This window comes from Strix aluco, chromosome 23, assembly GCF_031877795.1.
Source record: "Strix aluco isolate bStrAlu1 chromosome 23, bStrAlu1.hap1, whole genome shotgun sequence".
NCBI classification, from domain to species: Eukaryota; Metazoa; Chordata; class Aves; order Strigiformes; family Strigidae; genus Strix; species Strix aluco.
In genome coordinates this window covers 6,703,306-6,725,541 of record NC_133953.1, presented here as the reverse complement: position 1 = coordinate 6,725,541, position 22,236 = coordinate 6,703,306, and the positions used below count along the sequence as shown (strand labels likewise).

Here is a 22,236-nt window from a genome sequence, read left to right as displayed (position 1 = left end):
AGGGCAGCTGTTTACAGCCCAGACCAGCTACTTTCAAATTACAGTGACCTACTCCTCCAAGATTGATATCGTTCTGGTTCTTTTTCTATTTACAACCCTGAGTTTCTAAATTGTTTATACTTCAGCTACTAACACCTGCATTAAGCCCCGAGATGATTATGCCTTTGGAAGCAAAATTCCCACTCACCTGGAGTGGAAACAGTACTGAAGGCAGCTGACCTGAGCCTCATTCACCTCACGGTCACTTTATACAGCATGGGCAGGATACAATAGCTTTAAAGAGGATGAAAATAACATCTTCCCATACATCCTCCTTACACAGCTGAAGAAGTGTGGAAAAGCTTTACTGAAAATGAAAATTGCGCCTAATACGTTTGGGGATTTGCAGCGAACTAAATCTGCTTTCTAAGATTTAGGAATGCAGATATTGCATTGTTTTGCCCGCTTTATTCTTTTCCTTTATCTTACCAGTCCAGAGCTTTGATTTCAAATGAGACTCTTTTATCGTGCCTGTGTGGTGCCCAGAACAAAAGAGGTCGGGGAAAAGTGGAAAGGGGAGGCCTCCTGTCTTCTCTGTCATAAATAATAAGATCCTGCAGGGCATTTAGTCCTTAAAATGGACTATAGCTTCTAGGACGTTTTCTGAACAAATATGAACAGATGAGCCATGGCTACTTGCAAAGTGTCTACTGTGATCACAGTAACTACTCTCCCTGGGAATTTTATTTTTCAGAGTGTGCATTCACTGCCCTGGGGCTCTGGCAAACAAAGGACCAGCATTTTTAAACAGGAAGCCCCCTTCTCCTGAACGACAGCATCAATAATATTAATGCTTAGGAATGCATCCTATGTCCTCCGAGTGCCAGTCTGGGGAGGGAGGGAAAACAAAAAGATAAAGTGATATGCAAAAATCTATTGAAATTCAAATTCTAGACATTCCCATCTGTCAGCTGCCTCTTTGGGAGCTAGGTATAAAATCTGAGCAGGAAGCACTGATCTGGCATCTCGGCAACCCCAAGGACTGTGCGGGCATAGTTGACTGCGCAGGAGGGGGCCTGCAAGCTGAAATTCCTTCTCCCCTGGGATTTGGGTGGGAATCCTCACACAAATCACCCCGGACATGAAAGAGGCTCACTTTAACAGCTCCGGTTTGCTACACACCCCTGACCCTAGACCAAGTCCAATAAAAGAGTTTACAACTATGGACTCAGTGAGTAGAAAGGCACAACAGAAACCTGAAGTCAGAGATTAGTAAAAGGGAAACAGAAGTAAAACAATTAGCAAGGAGGCGGGGGGGGGGGGGGGGGGGGGGGGGGGGGGACAGGACACAGGGAAGTATGTGGTGTTAATAAGTCATGAGTTGGCAAGAGGAGCCAGGCAACCTGCCCAAGGGCACAGATCCCTGAGGATCTTCTCTGGCAGCAGAAACAAACGGGTCTACAACCCGCAGCCAGGGTGTCAGATGAGCGTCACTGGAAATTACTGAGTAACAGCTACTTTTTCATCTGGCTGAAAACGTGATCCCGGTGATCTGGCTAAAAAAAAAAACCGTGATCCCAGGCTGCCCCTCCACAGGAGAAGTCATCCGAGAGCCTCAACCGCATCGTCCCTGTGTAAGATCTGTTCTGCTCCAGGCTGGACACGTCCCCGTGCAGGTCACCTCACAGCACAGCCTGGCCCCCCAACCGGGGGGGCTCAGCTCCCGCACGCCCCACGCCTCCTCCTTCCCCATGCAACGTTTGGCAGAGAAGAAAAATCTTCATTCAAAAGACGTTAATTCTCCAAACCCACAAATTAAATAGCTGGCAAGTTACTAAGCAACAAGTGGGCGCAGGAACCTAAAAATACTCCGCAAGTCTTACATAAGAAAGACGCTAATGCGGGGTGGGGAGGGGGGAAGAGACCTCTCTTACCTTCCTCTTCCTCTCCTGGTCCCAGGGCAGCCCCAGCCCAGGGGCTCTGGCTCGGAGGGGGGGCTGGAGGGATGAGCTGCTGGGGGAGAGGGGGGATGGAGGGAGGAAGGGATGCGGGATGAGCTGCCGGCGGAGCAGGGGGCTGGAGGAAGGAGGGGCTGGAGGGAAGAGCTGCCGGCGGAGCGGGGGGATGGCGGGATGAGCTGCCGGCGGAGCGGGGGCCGCACACCGCCTCTGCGGCTCCTGCCAGGCCCCTCCCCGGCCAACCCAGCCCCGCCGGCCCGGCTCCACCTCCCGCAGGTGCCTCCTCCCGCAGCCCCGGCCCGGTGGCCGGTCGCCCCGTGTCCCCTGTGTCCCCCCCCCCCCCCCCCCCAACGCCTCAGATGCTCCACTTGAGCCGGCGGGTCCCACGCCGCACCCCCCCCCCACCCGCAGCCAGACCCCCGGTTCCTCTCAACTCCCCCCCGACCTCTGCCAGCCTCTGTTCTCAGGATGGTGAGCGCGGGTCCGTTCTCTTCCAGCTTGTGGGTACCTCTAGGAAAACCCAGGGGTGCGAAGAACAGGGCCGGGAGAGCGGCGCTCGCGTTTATCCACGGCCTCCTCGTTCCACGCACTGAGCTAAACAGCACCCCAAAACTACAGGGGACCCCCCCAGTAAGGGCTCAAACCCCATTTCATGAAGACCGCAGAGGTCTGGGGTACACCTGCACCATCAGTTAAGTCTGTCCCCACTCACGCGGCAGATTCTCAAATCCACGCTAAAACGTTGCCTCGGCACGTCCGAGAGGAAGGGAGAGACGTCGAGCACGCCTGAACGCTGCCATGGGAGCACGACGTCCAAACCGGCCGACTGGACACAGGCTGGGCCCCTCTGCCCCGGAGCTCCGGGGCCAGCGGAGACACTTTACAGCCCAGGGTGTCTGTTCTGTTCATCTAATTACAGTGCTAAAGAAATTACACCCCCTCGCACTCCGAGTGGCTGTAAACCAGCATGGTTTGTGGCCGCATTGATCAGATCACTGAAAACAAACTCAGTTAAAAATTGTCCAGGAGAGTAAATCCTGTGAGGAGAGATTGAAGGAGCTGGGACTGTTCAGTGTGAGGAGGAGAAGGTGAGGGGAGACCTCATCACTCTCTGCAGCTCCCTGAAAGGACGTTGTGGAGAGGTTGGTGCTGGTCTCTTCTCCCAGGGGATTAGTGACAGAACAAGAGGGAACGGCTTTAAACTGCAACAGGGGAGGTTCAGACTGGACATGGGGAAAAAATGTTTCCCAGAAAGAGCGGTCAGAGAGTGGAATAGGCTGCCCAGGGAAGGGGTGGAATCCCCATCCCTGGGTGTGTTTAAGGGTGGTTTAGATGAGCTGTGGGGGGATGTGGGGTAGGGGAGAACTTTGTAGAGTCGGGCTGAGGGTTGGACTTGCTGATCCCGAGGGTCTTCTCCAACCTGAATGATTCTGTGATTCTGCTATTAAAAAACAAAGCAAAATGACACGGGATCATTTTACAGTGACCTAGTTTACAGCCCAGCTCCAAAAACCACCTGTACCAGCACAACACACTCCAGAGCAGGAAGCAGAACAGACCATAACTTGACTTTACACCAGTGATGCCATCCCTGCTCGGCCACGGGGACAAAAGCCGAGAGGGTCACGGGGCTCAGCAGACTTCAGCTGAGCCTTCCAGCCTTTTCCTGGTGCCAGTGAAGCTGGTGGCGTTACCTGCATTTATCACACGCTCGAGGAATAAATATTGCTGCTGTCCTGTCTAACCACGCTGACCCCAAGCTCCTCGGTTCGTACGAGGCTGCAATGCAGTTTATCAATCTCAGTAATTGCTGTCACACACTTCAAAATGTGGGCTCACTAGATAAGTTGGACAACCTCAGGGTCAGAAGGATTAAAGAGGAATCTGCTTCTATTTAAGCAGACATCTTGATGATCAGGAGGGGAAAACTCATTTCTTTCGGTGTTTACAGTTTCTCCTCAAGCAAATGTGTTATTTTCAAAATTGTTTGCTGACTCATATCTCCAAATAATGCTTCTTCTCCAGCTACTTATTATACTTGGTATTTATTACTGGAATTGTTTTGCTTGGACAACGATCATACTATCACATTACTTTTTTCCTCAGCAGCCAAGCATGACTCTAAATCCGGTTCTATATGCGCTTGTGTACAATTCTGAATACAAAACCTTCCTCCTGATACCAGCTCACCATTCCAGGAATGTTCTTCCTATCAAACCCACTGATAAAATTTGGTAAAATCCCAACACAAACAGGGAATGAACCCAACAGGAGCAATGCTACTCAAAATTTACCTGCAAAACGCACGTACAATTCAAACCAGCAGAACAGCATGCAGGACTGCAGAGCAGTAACACTACCAGCTACCCAAAACTACCAGGATGTGTTATATGGTCCCTCCATCAGGGGTTTTTTTGTTGTTTTTTAATGTAGGCCAGGCAGAATCCTACAAGGCTGATGAACCACGTTGTGACAAACTGTTGCGGTTCGCACACTTTGCTGGTGCAGTTTCAAACTAGAGCCCAGAGATCGCACAATCCTGATTTTGCTGATCAGGCAGGAATAGAACAGCTGCATCACCAGGAACACAGAGCTCCCCCAACCGTGGATTTGGGTTTTACCTCTGAAAATTATTGCTCTGACAATCAACAGTGCTTGAGGAGGTATTTTACTACGTGGTGTACAACGGCACACCTTTCCCCCACCTGCACTTTGTTTCCTGTAAAGAAAAATACTTAATGCTTGTTACAAAACGCTTTTCTTTAAGGAACGAAGCCTGAGCAACCACGGATGTGGCTTTTCTGCACCTGGAAATGACAAGTCAGCCTTTGGCACAGCACTCCATCACGGACACAACTCCTCTGGCTCTGCAGCTCTCGGGCTCTGCCCTGGGCAGGGGATCTTCGCCCTGCACTGTACTGGGCAGTACTGGGATGCCCTCTTTCTGCTTCTGAATATTTGACTGAAAGCAATAAAACAATCTTCACATGTGGGTCTCATTTTGTGTTCCTAATTTCTTTTCCCAGACAATTTTAAGGAACAAAGGCAAGCGAAAGAGATGCATTCTCCGCTATTTACGTGTTCATCAGCTTGCAGTGGAGCAGAAGAGGTAGATAATGAATGTCTCTCTTTTAAACACAGCTAACAAGCCCAAGCATTTGAAATCACAGACAAAAGGCTCCGTCCACACGCTTGTCACAAATTCAGTCTTTAAAGCATTCTGAAGTTTAACCTATCCTCCAAAATTTATTTCAAACAGAAGCACTGGGGAGGCAGAATAACCTAAAAAATGTTATTAATATACTCTGTAGCTTCTTCCACTTTCTGGTTTTGCAAATTTAACCACTGAAGGAAGCTTCAAGCCATTATTAGAAGTTAGGCAGCCAGTATTTTTCAATGCTGCTTCTTAGCTAGATTTATCCTGCAATCAAATACTCTCAAAACTCAAAAAAAGAACCCCCAAATAAACAACCACCCCCCTTTTTAAAAAAAGGTTTTGGGGAGAAACTAAGATTATAGATGAAGGCAGACTGGGAGATTAAAAAAAAACCCTGACAGAACAGCACAGCATGCAATAGACTGCCGTGGGATAACCTCAAAATGATGGGATTTGATTCACAGTTTACAGAAACCAGGTTTGACATAGAGGGATCTCGTGTCCCAGAGTACCTGGACAATCCTGTGGTCACCTGCTCTTTTGGTGCATGGAGCCACGGTCTGCCATGGCTGTCCAGGTTCGCAAGAAAAATCTTCCAAATATTCCACTTACAAAGGTAAAAATAGTTAGGAATGATGTAATACAGAGCCAAGCGGGTAGCAGAGGACTTTCACTTGCCTTTTCCTATAGCAAAAGCAAGTTCCCACGAGAACAAGTCAAAGAATTTGATGCAAATTTCCCACTGCAGTTACAGGATTAAATGCTGAAGAAGAATGAGTGCGGCACTGACACGAGCTCTTAAATGAGATCCGACAGATGAAACTTCAGATCAGCAAAGTCTTCTGAATTAATCACAGACACAGGCTGATTCATGAGCTAGCGAAGCAAGTCCTTAAAGGCCAGAGTAACATTATGGTCTGCAGTTTGCAGCAGTAAAATTCACTACGAGGGAGAGGGGAAGGAAAGGAGGGAGGAGGGAGAGATGAAGAGACAGAGAGGGACAGGGGAGCCTTTGCTGTGTAGGATTTCTGGCAGAAACGTGCCACAGATCCTGTCTAAGCAATGGGCAATACTTGGGCCATAGCCGTGCCCGAGAAAGCCAAACAAACATGGATGTGCCAGCATATACTCCCCAGCTCCACTCCTAACATTAATTTATAGCTTCCCACAGACACTTCCTTGCAGATGTAGCAACACCACTGATCCCCACGGGCAGCAGAGCGAGAGCCAGATGGAGTCAGAGCCCAAGCACCGCTCCTCCACATACAGGGCGGTGATGGTGGAGCTGCTCAGCCTTTGTGAACTTAACAGGACCAGGTTTTAATTGGAGATTTGAGATACGCACTGGCATGACCCGTGATAAATCCCTATGCCAATGCAGGAAGAGATCAGAGCTACGTGCTATCATCTCAGGTTAAAGCTGCCTGAAAATATTTCTAAGCCACAGCTTGGCTCCCACACTAATTTACAGAATTATTCAGGAGAAAAGACAAAAAGCAGAGCAGAACAAGCTACCTTTTTCCATGATTTCAAAGCTTTTAGCATAACTGCAGAGTTTTGCTCAAGCCAACTATTATTAGAGTTAAGTCCCATTTTGACGAAACTTGTGAGAAAGGAAAAAATATCCAGTTTAAAAATAACAAAACCCCCCAACCTGAATAAGTGGAGGCCAGGCAGAGTGAGAAAGAAGCACAGAACATGTGAAAAGAAAGTTGGCCTTATTAATAGCACATTGGTGCCTCCAACACCCCTGCACCCAGCCAAGTTTTACCGCTTTATTTCACAAGCAGTCATCCTATTTCGGTGGATTCAACCTCTCGAAAAAGGTTAAGCATGTCAGCCCCAAACACTGTGAATCTTTCCATAACAAAACACGAATACTTCTCTTTCTTACCTACACAACACACAGATCTACACAATTATTTCTGAACTGATGCGTACAGACTGTGCATGGATCCATACGCCACGCTTGTTCGTTTTCTTTTCCAATTAAAATTCCCCGGGAAACATGGCCAATTACCTGTCAAAATGCAGGAAGCCTGAAGCTACATCCATGGGTTCAACTTCTCCAGAAAGCCCCAGAGGCTGTGTGTGACCACACACGAGGAAGAAATTGCAGCACAGGGAATCCAGAAATTAATCTGTCTCTTCCTTCTCCCTATGTTTCAGGCATTTCCCTGTGACTTCAGGAGGCTGGAGGCTGATTTCCAGGGCCGCAGTCACACCAGTAGTGCCTCCCAGTGGAGATGCAGGATATGCTGGTAGAAGATGTTTCTCAACTGGCAGAGCTCTGCTACCCCCCTTGACATAACCCAAGCTGACAAAAGGGCTTTTCTGCCAGGACAGCTGTGTTACTCCCCAACTGCATGTTTAGGGTCGTTCTGGTTCGGGTTTGGGGTTTTTTTTGGCAGATAAGCTGTGTCAGCTGTGGGTGCAATCTTTTTCATACTTACAGCAGACTCAGCTATTAGTGCAAATCCGGGCTGAGGCTGGAGACAGAGGCCTCATTCCCTGATGCCCTACACCTGTGCTGTTACTGAGATTGTACAAAGAAGCCAAAAGGTCACCAGAGCGATCACCTTCTTCACTCCCTTCGCACTTGTGTGAACACAGGGTGCAAGGCAATGCTCATGTGAAGTAACTTATCCCTGTTAACTACTTGCTCTGCACACATGGCATTTCTTTCTGAAATTACAAAGGCTCTCCCTTCTTGGGGGTTGGGAGGGCTCAGACAAGCAGGTCTTGTAACAGATTAGAAAACTCTCTTTTTACTATAGCTAAAAAAGAAACAAAAGATATAAATGAAACAACAGAACCAAACTGTATCCTTCTCCTCATCTTGGGCCTCTAGAGCCTGCAGATGCCCTTTAGGTTGAGTCCAGACTTCTCTCCTGGCCTTCCCCAAACTGCGGGGCCTCCTGCCCTGCCAAGGTTCCTCAGCCTCTGACCCTGTTTCCCCTGCACCCTTCAGACACAGCAGGAATCCCCAAATCCCTTCTCTTCTACAGGAAAAACTCCCATGCTTTCAAATCCAGGCCTCCTGAAGAAAACGTCAACCAATTTACTCACAAACACCTGACAACCATCAAGACGTGTTTCCATAGCACCTGGAAAATGTTACAAAAATATCTATTTGTGCAGATTGCAAATACTGCATCAACTACAAATATCACCTAAAAGTCCAAAGAGTCTGTGGGTAAAAAAACACAACCATGGGTGCTTAAAAAATTCTGCCAAAATGCACACTTGGTTCTTACTACTGCTGTCAGAAAACATCTGCACTGTTAAGGGATTAAAAAGGAAGAAAAAATATTGACTTCCTAAGGCTATGTATCCTTATTTGAAATACTTAAAATTCTTGCTCATCTCTCACTTATGAGGTAGCCAAGATTTATAGATTTTATTTAGGTGGACAGGAAAATTATTTCAGATTCGCCAAAGAGGGCTAAATTCAAAAGCCAGTTACATATAAAAATACGTTCTCATAGTCAGAGGTTCATTGCAGCATGCAGAAAAAATATTTGACACTTTCTAACTTTGAGAACTTTTTTTACGCTCCACGTAAATCCACGACTTGTCCCAGTTTGGTAGAGGACTCCCAAAACCACTATTCACTGGCATCTGCAACTCTCTTGCAGCTTCCTAAAATGATAAATTACGGAGCAAACTCAGTAATTCTCTGGTGGCTTTTCATGCGGCTCTAGAGGAAAATGTATTAAAAACTTGCCCTCTTGCAAAACAGGACGTTTAGAAGATGGTTCACAGCTTCATCTGTACAAATCGTACTGGAAATGCTGGGCCTCTACTGTGGGGAAAGCTGTGGGGGCAACTGCACAGCAGACCCAGACCCAGAGCCCTGCCTGGTTCCTTCTCCCAAACCACCGCTGAAAAAAACAAAACAAAACACACGGGCTCGGTGCTGCTTGAAGCAAAATTCGACTTCACAAATTTAGCCCAATTCACTTCCTCAGACTCTTTAGTACCCGCTGCAGGCCAGACGTTGCTGCTGGGGGGATGCTCATCGTACATACCCATGCCCAAAGAACACACCATCTATAATTCAGAGTTTCTGTCGGTGTCTGTTCCTAGCACACAGGCTCTAGGGAGCTGTTCTCTCAAACTCATACTTTTCCAGCAGAATCACAGATTTTATGGCGCGACTTTCATAGAAGACCAGATGAATCCTGTATATAGCAGCATTTCCACAGATCAGCCCACAGTTCTCGTCCCTTTCTATTTCTGCCAAAAAATAGGAAGGAAGAAAAGGCGGCGGAAGAATCACTTGAAACGAGGGAGGGAGAGCAAAGAGAAAGGAAGATTCCAAGGAAATTAAAAACTAACAGGAAAACACTGCTGCATTTTGATTTATGCTTCAATTCTGTACACAAATTTAAAGACCTGAAAAGACTAATGACTGCAATAGCATGTATTATAGCTGTGCGCAGTGCGGGGCAGTCACGGCAATAAATCCCTTTCTCCTAAAAACAGGTAATTACTGGAGCAATTCAGATTAAATAAGCACTTTATCAGAATTCACTGCACTGAAAGCAAGCGCTGCAACATAATTATGGAAGACCAAGTTTGGCATTCCTAATCTATTCAAGATGCAAACTACCAGCAAAATAATACTCCTAAAAAATGTCTTTTTTTTTTAAAAAAAAGGAAACATACAACACTTATTATGGGAGTAAAACAAAGCATTAAAGCCTAGTTAAAAAACGAATCTGCCTTTGGTGACTTTAGAAGGCAACAGTGGAAATACAGGCAAGGATTTCAGCAGAGGCAAAGCTTTACACATAGCAACCACAAGAAGATTAGTGATCAGTTGAAATACCATTAGAAAAGATGCCTGACACTTACCAAGCGCTCAAAATCATGGAATTGCACAACCATGAGCCTCCTTGACAAACTGGAAGGTAATACCAGCGGTGTGGATGGCAGGACTCAAGCGAGCTCCGACTGGTTGTATTTATTAGCATCACTTCAACACCAAATATCCTATTCATTCCACCCAAAGAAGAGATCGGGATGATCTCCGTGAAAGGTCCAGCTACCCTGCAAAGTCATTTCAACCTCACTACAAAGGGGCTGGATGAAAGGGACATAAGAGGACAACACGTTGTCTGAACACTTTGTCAGAAATACTACGTGTTGCCTGCCTTACTGTAAAGCCCTGACCTGGCCTGCTGGAAAACAAAACTTACAGTTTGCTACCCAGTCTCTCCAAAAATTACACTTACATTTTCTTTCAAAGCACTTAAGAGATCCATGAAAACAAAAGTCCAGATACGACTTAACGAAACAAAATAAAATAAATGGAAATGCCTGTTACCAAACACCTCTCAGTAACCGATGATCAAATTGTTTAAGCACATAAAACATCCCAGAGACGCATCTGAGTTTGTTACTTCCACTGGAACACTTTAATTTTACCTAATGCTAGTTCTGAGGAGCTAAAGCGACGTTGTCATGACGATGACAACACAACACAGTTGTTTTCTGCTATCACTGTGCAACTGGGTACACATTAGGGTCATTTACGTTGCCATAAAACTATAGTATTTAACCACATTTCTTTTCTTTCTTATTCAAGCAAGTTCTTTCTTCCAGAACATGGTCAAACAGGGTTTGGCACACTCTTTGGATAGATCTTTGAGGCACAAATTGAAAGCCTGGGAAAAGAAGAACACTTTATATTTAGAAATTCAGCAGTCAGGGGAAAAAAAAAAAAAAAAGCAGCTAATTTATGATACACAGACTAATAGCCACGTAGCCACTGATACTGCAGAGCATTTGCAACACAAGACCCGGTTATGTTGAGCAGTGCTCTTAAGATTTGGACTCCCTGACTTGAATGAAATCACTTGCAGAAAATCTGCCTGTGAGACGGCAAATTCTTAGAATCAGGCATTGGCTTTTCTAGCCAACAGATATTAATACCAAAAAAACTTTAATTATAAACTATTTCAACTACATCTAGCTTCTGTAACCAAACCTAGGGTGTTAGTAAACGGTTATTGCTATCACGTACAGTGTTAGACGTGGTTAGGACACTGAGAGACTAATTGTACATAATGGGCTCTACCTGAGCTCAGCTGGGACTGGTTCAGAGCCTCTGTAACATATGCAGAACCTGGCTTTACACTATCCATCTCCAAATCTGCACATAATTAAGGTCAGGTGGGAAGAGGGCAGAGGGACAGACAGAAGGCAAGAGAAAGGACAAAGTTAAATTAAAATATCTCCTGGAACAAACTGCAGGAGACTAACAATGTAATTTGTAGAGACAGCAATTAGAGAAACAAGTGCTAGAGAAATCCAGATTTCCGTGTTATGCATTCTAAGGTGTTGCTTCTCTGGCATGTTCTAGACCTGAAGTATTCCTAACTAGCAATGTCTATGTGCAAAAAGAAGTCTAAGTGAAGTGACATGCCAAGCTCACAGGATGAATGGCAAAAACGATGAGGTGAGATGAAATAAGCTGAGTAAACACCCAAATCCCAAGAAAATTTGAGCTGCTGAGGATGAAGGTGGATGCTACTGGTACCTGAACAACTGGGCTTAAAGCTGGCTCAGGTGTGACCGCAGTGTATGCAGTCTAATTCTCAATTCCAGTGCAAAGACACGTATTATGTACACATATCACCATAAATGAAGTTTGCACTGTAAAAAGAGTTTAAAAACTGATGTAAAAGAGATCTCAATTTAGGTTGGCAAATGCTAGTGGAAGTGATTTTAAACATAGCCTCAACTTGCACAATAATGATCTTTGGAATGGTTGGGAGGCTTAAGATTTAGAGCTCATTTTCAGAGGCACTCTGTCCCAGTTTTAAAAACATATTTCAGCCCTTGCCTCCCTATTCAGATCTCAACTCGTTTTATCTGGGGAAGCTGAGGGCCAAAAAAGAACTTCAGTGTCTAAAAGCTGCTTCATAAGCCCAGAAAGTAACTTCCCTCCAACACCAGCAAAGTCTGAACAGGACCTCGAAGCTTCCATACTTAAAAAATACATAAAGTCTCTTCCTAAATTACTAGTAATAGAAGACGTGCAACCATGATCTTTGGTACACAGAAACATTATAAACAAGAACCGCCAGTGCCGACCACAGAGGAGTGCTCAGGCATGTGAGGGATGTGGCACATGATCTCTCTAGTGATGCTCTGTGCACGGCGATAGCCAAGTCTCTAGTCTCTGTTGCAATTACATGACTCACAAAGGGACATGGCTGTCAGAAGAAATTAATTTCACATGAAAAACAAGCAGAACAACTAATAAGCCTTATACCTTTGAGCAGAAGCATTATAGCTGCTCTAGTGGTGAACTTTTCTTTCTCACAAACAGCTTTAAAGGATAAACACTAACCTTCCAGGCTGCTTAATGCAGAAATCTGGCCATGCTTTGTTTTCATGTTAAAAAAGAGCAAAAAGCCCAACCTCTGCCTTGATTATCTGAAGCTAAACGACTACTGAGCCTTAGCAGACCCATGAAGGGCTCACGGACTTAAGGAACTTTGCTATAAAAGAGGAAAGAACTCAGAAAAATCTTTTCTCCATACCTGTATGTCCAAAGGATCTTACGAGCTTTCGCTATTCTGACTCCTCCCAAACCTTCTGGCAGGTTATTTATCAGCAGATACAGCCAGTCACAGCAATAAATTTTGTCCTCATTCTTAAAAACTCTACCCCAATTTAAATCTTCCTGGCTCTTATTATTAGTTTGGATACGTGCAGTGGAAGAAGCCTCACCACAACGCGCTCTCCATGATCACATCCGAAATACAAACCCTGTTCTCCCCTTCCTCTCTGAAGTCTCTACCTTTCTGTCTGCAGAGTGTTTGATAACGTTGGCACACGCTCAGGAAAGCGCTCGGAAAGTCGAGTCTTCACACCAGAAACAAGGAATTTGCTGTCAAGTAACGTTCTTCTCCTGGAGGAAGTATCATGAATAGGAACCACGTGCGTGTTTCCCACGTTACAGGGGTCTCAGCACATGGTCTCTATGCCAACAGTGTATGTGCATGGGGAAAGCATAAATATACACGTGTGTGTATATATATATACACACTATATAATTTGCTGTATACATCTATCTACAGTATTTGCATATCCAGTTTTAAGACTGATTTACGAACCCCAAACAACACCCTGGGGGGAGTCAATGTGTGTAAATGTGACGTTTACTGTAAAAAATGTTAAATCTATGGGAACAGTCTCCGATTTTACCGACGCTAGGTTATTGCTATGAGGTTTAGATTAGCACTAGTAGGATTTAAAAAAGACCATGGCAACGTGAAGCAGGACTCTCTGGGTAAGTAAACAGCTCCCACATAACTCAACAGTTTCACTTTGGGCATTGTGAGATGCTAAGCACAAACAGCATTTTCTGATCTTTTTTTTTAAAAAACCGAATCTTTGCTTCTGAAGATTTCCAAGTTCTAACAAACTTTCTGAGCCGTGTTTAACTCCTCTCTATCACCTGCTTTTAACCTCTCTTTCTTTCAAACTGACGTTCGTATTTGGTTGCCTGGCACTTAATTTCCTTCACTTATGGTTTTATTGATTCCAAATGATTCCATCATCTCCAACAGAAAAGAGTTAGAATCAGTTTCTTTCTTTCCCTGCTGTATTATTTTATGTCCAAAGAGCTTTTAAAAAGGCACGTTAGACTAAAGATTTGGTTTGGTTTCCCTGAATATCCTTTAAAGCATCAGTGCTACTGATTTGCATGTACAGAAGGAGGAAAAAAACCAAGACACACAAAGAGACAAGGAGAGAAAGAGTGAAAGAAGAAAAAAGGAATAAACGAAAACGTACAAGGGGGGAAGTAGCTCCAGGACGCTGGACGGGCTCCGTGGGCAGGGGAGACTGGGAAGGTATAATTAAAAAAAGAAAAAAAAACAAAACAAAAACAAAAGAAAGTCGGTTAAAACATGCACCCATTGAAAATGGATTAATTTCATATAAAGCTCAGCTAGGCTACACACAGAGCAAAGTATGACCACAGACCCAATCCTTCAAGTTGTTTGGTGCTTTATTCCCTAAACACTTTGGAAATTCATTAGGATCCAAGAATTCCCCACCCAGTGCGTCCCAGCTCAAGAAAAACCCCCAAACATTTTGCGAGTTTGAACTTTTAGCACAAGGCCAATCCCTGCTGAGCAACACAGCGAAGCACAGGATTTGTTTGCGTTACTTCCAGTGTCTGCTACGCACGTGTTTATGGTTAAACCCATCTTTAAGTACTTTGTTGAGTCAGAAACAGGGCTGGAAGATGTAACATTTCTTTATATAGATGGACAATGCCAACCACTTACAAAAGAAAACAACTCCCAGATTTGTAAATTCACATTTTGCGTAATTCGGTTCCTTACACATTTAGTTTTCCTCCATTTCTAATGCTGCTAGAGCAGACAACTGCTTTATCTTATTATGCATTCTATGAAAAAGAAAAGCAAAATTGTCTCAGAGCTATATTTTCCTATTGACAAAAGGTGTTCTCCCTCATTAATTGCAGAGAAGGCAGAGGGTTCGCTCTTGCTGCCTCAACCCCAAGCGTTAGATTGTTTTTTGGATGGAAGAAAGACAACACAAAGTCCAGGAAACAACTTCCCCACAGATCAGACCAGCTCAAATCGGGGGTTTAAGCAAGCTGGCATCGTCCTGCTGAAGTCTCTGCCTGAACACCTAGCCCGCCAGGCTGAACCATGGTGGCTTTCAAAGCCTTGGAGAAACATCCACAGCTCATTTCAAAGACGCGGGCGAGTCTCCTGAAGAAGTTGTTTTTACACTCAAATTGTTGACCCTTCATGCCCATCTCTGTCCACTCACGGCTCTGTCTGAGCTCCACAGGAGCTGAGAGAACGTGATTTCTTGAAGGATTGGCCCTTAGGTCTGTCAATACTGAAAGCACATTTTGTGTCTTCTGCATCAAGAACTGTACTTGGCGGCCCTGAGCACATCGGTACGTTCATGCCCCGTCTGCTTCCACGCTGGAAACGGATACCTGGTTTGGCTCAATAAAATTTTCATTTAATTTAGCTTTAATGAGACAGGTGCACGTTGAACGCCAAACAACTGGTTTGTTTACATAAGATTAACGAGACTGGTACTAATTACATACATTTTTATCTTTCCATATTTTCTTTATAAAAACACTAATTAAGACATTATGCACTCATCAGTGTCAAATGGCTGTTCAACCGTTTTAAGAATTTAAGTTCTATTTGAACCTTATTCTTCCTGATTTTTACTTTTATTTAAAAAAAACCCAAATGCAATCTGTTTTGTCCAGGGATTAGCAACTAGCCTGCTTCAAACCAGCCATGACCTCTTAAGAGTCTGTTATGATTGCTCTAACACAATGAATATAACCCAGTTTGCGTTCTTGCAGTTCAAATTAATTCATCCAGCGCCGTACCAGAGTCTTCAGGAGGTCAGAACAGAGTCTGTTGCCTGATCCAGACACTTCATATTATATATTCATTCCATAAATTTCAATCCTCCTGAAGTTCAGGGGATTACTTACATTTGGCATGTTGACTCAGATTAATCTGTTCTTTATGTTTAAAAAAAATTATTCGTTTACAACAGCTTGTAATATTACCAAGGACCCTTTATTGTGTCCTTAGTTGCGTATTGTAAGAGTACCTTTACCTGTTAAATCTAAATTAAATGAATGGATGAGACAGGAATTTGAAAAATCCTCCATCAAGTTGGGCAGAGCTGCTGGGGTTATTCATTTTTTTGTCCTAAGTGAGACTGAGGAACTGGTGAGAATGACCCCTGAACTTTTAAAAATGCTCATTGCTTTGAAAAAAAAGAAAGGGAAGCATTACCTTCTTCTCCCCCATTTTGTCACTTAAGCTCTAACTGTCTCTCTGCAAACTGCATCTTTATTCTTTGCCTCCCCCTGAAACAAGACGCTCCCCAGCAGCAACCACCTTTAGAAACCTTCAAACAATTTACCATGCCAAGGCACGCTCGGTGCACAGCAAGATGCTAAAGATGTGAAACAAATTGCACGTATGAGGTGAAGCGTGAGATGTGATTTTAGATATTGTTAAACTACAAATATCCAGAATTATGAGAAAGAATGGACTGAAAGAGAAAGCTGAGACATGTTGCCTGTGACCGTTAACTACGCCAGAAGGATGAGTGGGGACGATATGAACACACACACACATACACACTGTTCCCAGAAAAGACCGACCAGAGGTGGACAGAAACGAATGAGAAGAGTAAACACAGCCACAATCTACAGGCAATTCCCAAATGTTCACTTCGAAGGAAAAAACAAAACAGCTATTCACTTTGTTTCTTCTAAGCAGCACAATGAATATTTAAAAGATTCACTTCTCACCAAATATCTGAAATTCAAATGCAACCTTTCATCCTGTATCTCTTTAAAAATCTTTATAAATACGAGCTGATTCCATCTATTGTAGTACTGAATTTCAGCTAAATTGTCAGTAAATGGAATAGCTATGAAATATTAGGTATCAATTCAATATAATAATTTAAGCTAAGAATTTATCATTAGAGTATTGTATCTAAGTAAGAATACAGGAAGAGTTTAGAAAAAAAGGCAAGTACTCAAGAAAGCTGGGATTTGGTGAGCCCACACTACCTTCCTGGATCTTTACAGTGCTTTTTACATAAATAGAAACAGTCAGGATATCAGTTTGCATCCCACCTGAGAAAAAAAAAAAAAAAGCATTTTCTTACAGCACTGAACATGAGAAAAACGGGGCAGGGGCTTAGTACAATACTGAAGGGAAAATACTACCCAACAGGTAACTTCCAAGAGCTCCTGAGCACCCCTACTTCTCCCTGTAGGAAGTCTGAAAAAGGAAAATGCTAAACAATGTTGTTAAGCAATAACGAGACCGACTTTAATTTTCAGGTAACAGCTTGTGTGCACTAGCAGGCACAGCTGTATATACATATCCCTGCAAGCATACTACCCCAGCAGTATTTTGGGAGATGATAGCTTTGACAATCCAAACCTCACTGTCAAATATATTTTAGAGGTGACTCAAGGCAAAACCAATATTCTTTCTTATTGCTTTGAATCTTCAGAATTAAATAACATGGATCGTTTTCCTGTATGGTCCTTTTTCTTTCATTTCTCTCGGGCCCTGGCTGTGTTGTCACTGGTGTCAGCATGTACTTCCACAGACAAGATTGTTTCTAAAAGCAGAGTTTGCACTTAAACCCAACCCTCCTCTCCCGGTCCCTGTGTTTAATTTTCATTTGATCTTCAGACATTATTTGTACTGCATTATAGACCACTGCAGTATTTTATGGTTCTATTAAAATGCTGTCCCCTTCACTTCTGCAAATCAAAACCTCTAATTATAAATAATAATAAAAACGCAGGGCAGGAAGTTCTTTGCTTTCCATCTGCTTTTCATTAGATTACTCAACCCAGCCAAATCTATGGACAATTAAACAACACAAGGAATTCTATGTTTGTAAATTCCTCCATGGCAAAGAGCTTTATGCTGCAGATACAAAATGTCCTAGATGCTCTACACATCATATTTTGACTAAAGAAAATAAAGTTTGCATGTGGACAAGTATGTCTTATCAAGCCCAAATCTAAAACTTCACATTAATTCTAGATGAACTACCCTGCTGATGTTGAGTAAGGACAAAAGCTCCAAGTGGTTCCTTTTAGAAAAGTCTCTATTCCTTGGGAAAAGCCAATCTTGATGTTTCAAATATAAAGGGGGAAAATTAATTGATGTGGATATTTTAAGTGTACGAGAAACGTTTAAGCCATAGATTAGAATTCACTAAACGTATGGAATATGGGTGAGGAAAATACAAGCTCTTCTGCGTTATCCCAGCAATGCAATTCCTAGCGAGGCTCTGGAGGAACCACATGGAAAGATCCGATTTCTCAGTTCGCAGTGGTGCTCCTTAAGGCACCCGGGGTGCTCCAGCAGCTCCATCCCTGCCCCTGCGCCTCCTTCCTGGACTGTGCTGACAGGGCGTTCGGCTCCGGCAGCTGTGGGGTAACCCAGCCCAGGAAACCGAAGCTCCTTCCTCCCCCTTCATCTTCTCAGCCTTTCTGTATTTCACACGCCTCCAGGCAGATAGGTTCCTCGACTTCTCCAACATCACATTCAACATGCCTTAACTATGGGAACCTCCTCCCTGACTCCTTCTAGCTGCCACCAAGTCACAACTTCTGCAGCAACCGAGGAAGAGCCTTTGGGACTTCGGCCTCCACCGTACGTGTGCTGTTACTTCCCAAGGTGGAAAAATTAGAAAGCGTAACGCTACAAAGAAATGGTGTCATGAGTTCTGTGTGCAAAGGAAGGGCAGGGAAGGATTACAGAAACAGCTGCAACGTTCGTTCTAGCAATCCCTACGTCTGAAAGCTCATTAGTGTTCTTCTAGAGCAGTCTTTTGCTTTTAATTGTACACACAGAACAACTATCAGGGAAGGTCAGCAGGGACAGCCTCATGACTTGGCACTATCTTTCAACTTATTACTTTTAATAGGACTTGGGCTTTTGGTATCAACTTCATAACAAACATTTCCCAGGACTGAAAGAGGAAATCCACCCCCTAGTGTGTTGTTAAAGCCAAATAGAATCTATTAATCTATGCGGCTTTGTTATCTCTCATTAAAGCATAGCAAGAAACTACTCACTAGCAGCTCATGACATTTAATTGCCTGAGCCATATTTAATAATAAACACTTGCTTATGATTGTATCTATCAGCCTGGCCTGTATTTAGATTTAAAGTTGCCCTTGTCTACGCGCTTTAGCTGACGGAGTACAGAGAAGTGACTGATCACAGTATTTAGAGATCAAACAAGAGGCAGATGCTGGATTTATGGAATGACCACCTGCTGCAGCGCTTTGAATCGCCAGTGATCTCCGTGACACTGATTCTGGCAAATACATTTACACGTTCCCAGGAATAACAAAGGCTGGAGATACCAATGGTTGAGAAAACTATTTCCCTAAACTGTCAGCTCTTTGAAGCGTGCAGATTAATGCAGTGCACTGATAGCTTAGGGTGTTCATGACTTTTTACCACTGAACCAAAAGTTCCAAGCTGTAACACAAGATCTGATAAAATGCATTTCCCTTAGAAGAAGTCAAACTTTTGAATCACATCTATTTGTTTTAAAGTATCAAGTCAGCAATCTTATAAGATAAGGAACATCGTTAAAATAGATGAAAAGAACACCAGTTATCCAGCTTTCCAACTCAACTTGCTGGCTGCATATTGTTTTAAGAAAGATCAGCAATTTCAAACTGCTTCTCTTGATACAAAAGATATACAGATATTTCTTTATATATATGAATATATAGATGTTTTTTTTAAAAAATCAGAAGAACTAAACAAAAGCTTCACCACCAGTAAATTCTGCAGAGATCTCAGTTATGCCAGCACCTCTAACTGCAATCACTTCCAGTAGGATGACAGTAGAATCAGATCCAAGATCTCATTTTCTATTTATTTTTCCTTTCCTCAGCAGAGCTTGGTATTAATTTGCCTGTATTTCATACAATACAAAACTGTCCAGAAGGCAGCAGGAAGTAGATGGAGTCATATACCCAGAGCAGAAGCAATTAGGATTCCAAGTTCTACTATATTGACTTTCTCCATCAATCCTCAGACAGAAAGAAGCTTCCAGTACCTAATTAATCTATTCCATCTAAGTCAGCATAAACCTTTTTGAGTCGCCTGTATGTTCTGTATGAAAAAAAACCCTAACACACAAGACTCTCTGGACACCAAGAACTGGGATGTTACATGGAATTGCTAGTTACAAATTGCTGAAGGCATCTTAAATTCTTACAGGCTTAAAATCTTTCAAATCATGCAGGAGATGGACGTTGATACGAGCTTACAAAACACCCCAGATGAAAGACATTCAACAGTGGCAACTATTCAGAGGGGTAACGTGGATGATCAACACATAGAAAGGATAACGTGGAATGTGTAAAGGATGATCAACACACAGAGTATAACACAGTATGTGTAGAGGAGATATTAAACAGGGAACACCAAAAAGATAACTCCATTTGATTTCTCTGCATCAAAAAACTTAATGGACATACCTGGTTTTGGCACAGAATTGGTCACGGACTGAGGAACTTTGTCGTTAATTAGTTCAACACACTCACTAGGAAAAAATCCAACCTGTAGTAAAAACAGAAGAGAGGCAGAGTAGTGAATGCAGTGTTTTTTAAGATCTGAACTGTTAAATCAGCAACTGTTAAACATTTTCCTCAAATTCTACTTGCCTGATGCTCCGTAACATTACCTGACATAAAATGACCAGCAGAAGAGAAATAATTTTTCAACATGATGCAGCCAAAAATTCTACAAACCGAATAATTAGTTGTGTAAAATACGGTTTTAAGTCTGGTTTTCTAAGCTTGGTACACAGGACAGAGATACTTAACTTGCAACAGAGAGGGGAGAGGACAAGTGTGCTACGCACCCTTGAATCTCAAGTGGAGCTCGAGAGAGGCAGAAAGACTTTAGCTGGGTTTCCTGCACCTGGCTGCATGGATGTAACATGAAATTTAATGAAGAGAGCAAGATGTTTCAGCTCTTAGCATCTCAATTATCTGTACTCAAATCTCACCAACACTTGACCTTTTTTCACTGTCAAAATACTATATTCACAAGCACTTGAACATTTTGTTCCTTTAGAAAACTGAAATCAAATATGGGTGAATAAATTTGCATGTCTATATAGTCCCATTACAGAAAAAAAAAATGTGTATTTTCATATGATAAGTTAGGAGAAGAGACTCTGAATGCACAGAGCTCTCTACTGTGTCCTAGCCTTACTGCCTGCACTCGATCTGATGAGTGTGGGTAATAAGTGATACTCCTGAAGCATTCAAATTCAACGTGTTTAAAGATCTTGCTAAAAAAGTTTAATGTGGTTTTAGTTAAATTGAATTTCATTCAGTCTTAGAATGGTGAACAGGTTTAGTAAAATATACACAGAGTAAAACGAGTTCTGCATTTCTAAGAAAGAACTCAGTAATTTGACTAGAAATAAACAGAAGTATTTTTAGAGGAAACAGCATGATGCAGCAAAAAAAGTCTCTAACAAGAGCCAGAACTCCGGGTGCGTACTCTCGTATCTGCTTCTGAACATGGACAAGCCAGTGCAACTGCTGCGCCTCAGCTTCCCTGTCAGCAACGGACAAGGGAGAATAGTGCCACGTATCCATTACTGAAAATGGATGTGAGAGAACAGCTGACAAGCATTCTGCACAAGCCAGTTAACCGTTATGATTTATCTGTGTATCTGCTAAGCAAGCTGAAGCAGAGAGAATATTCCAGAAGCAACCCCCTTGGCAAATATTTGAAGATGCTTCAAAAGCGATGACCCACCCCTGGGCTACCACAGAGCAGGACTATGTAAAAAATTCTGACAACCATTGAAAGCAGCTTCTTCTCTGCTGCCAGCATCTCTGACAACGAAGACACGTCCAAGCGCCCAATTCCCAGCAAGGTCCTGGGACTGATTACTTGCAAATGGTAATTTGCAGCGTTCCTGCACTGACCTTTAACACAGCATTTTTCCCTGTATCCCCTCTAACTCAGAAATGCTGGAAAGACTGTTTAAACTAGCAGAAGGGTTAAAGAGTCAAGTATGGGGAGGGTCTTAATGTTTTGTTGAAATAGGATGTGCCTGCAGAAATCCACATGCCGCTCGAAGGTCTCTGTATCTGGGGAGAAGGGAAATTATTTCCCTTTCGCTGTTTAAGGATGCAGGCTAGGATGTGACCAGATTGGAGTTTTACACTTCCCACATCCCAGCCTTCTCTCCACAGCGTCTTCCTTCTTACTCTCATCCCAGGTTAAAGTCAAGCCAGACCAGAGCCTTTGACAACTTGTATCCTGAGTCCCTATTTCCAGACCTTTTTCTCCCTCGTACCCTACCTCTTCACCCAACACAGCTCCTGTACCGTGACATGTAATTCAAGCAGCACCACCCTTCTGAGACAGCCCGTCTAAGCCAGAAGCAGGATTTCCTGTCCCGTGTCAGGCATGGGATTTGCACAGCTGAAAGCATCAAGTCACTTCACGCGGCCACAGTGTGGTCAAGTGCTGCAACAATGCGTGGCAAGGAGCCAGCGGACGGGCC

The 22,236-nt window shown here is 43.5% G+C and overlaps 1 protein-coding gene across 5 annotated transcripts in view; it reads right to left on the bottom strand.

Annotated features, from left to right (window-relative positions):
- ARHGAP32 (Rho GTPase activating protein 32) overlaps positions 1-22,236 on the bottom strand; it is a 263,491-nt gene that overhangs the window by 50,245 nt on the left and 191,010 nt on the right. For 3 of the 5 annotated variants that reach the window (XM_074848691.1, XM_074848692.1, XM_074848695.1), the window contains one exon: positions 20,183-20,264. In XM_074848691.1, coding sequence (XP_074704792.1) covers positions 20,183-20,264 — 82 coding nt within the window. Of the gene's footprint in view, positions 1-1,913; positions 2,046-2,649; positions 2,827-20,182; positions 20,265-22,236 lie in introns of those variants that run through there. The other 2 variants (XM_074848694.1, XM_074848693.1) reach the window with 2 other exon arrangements.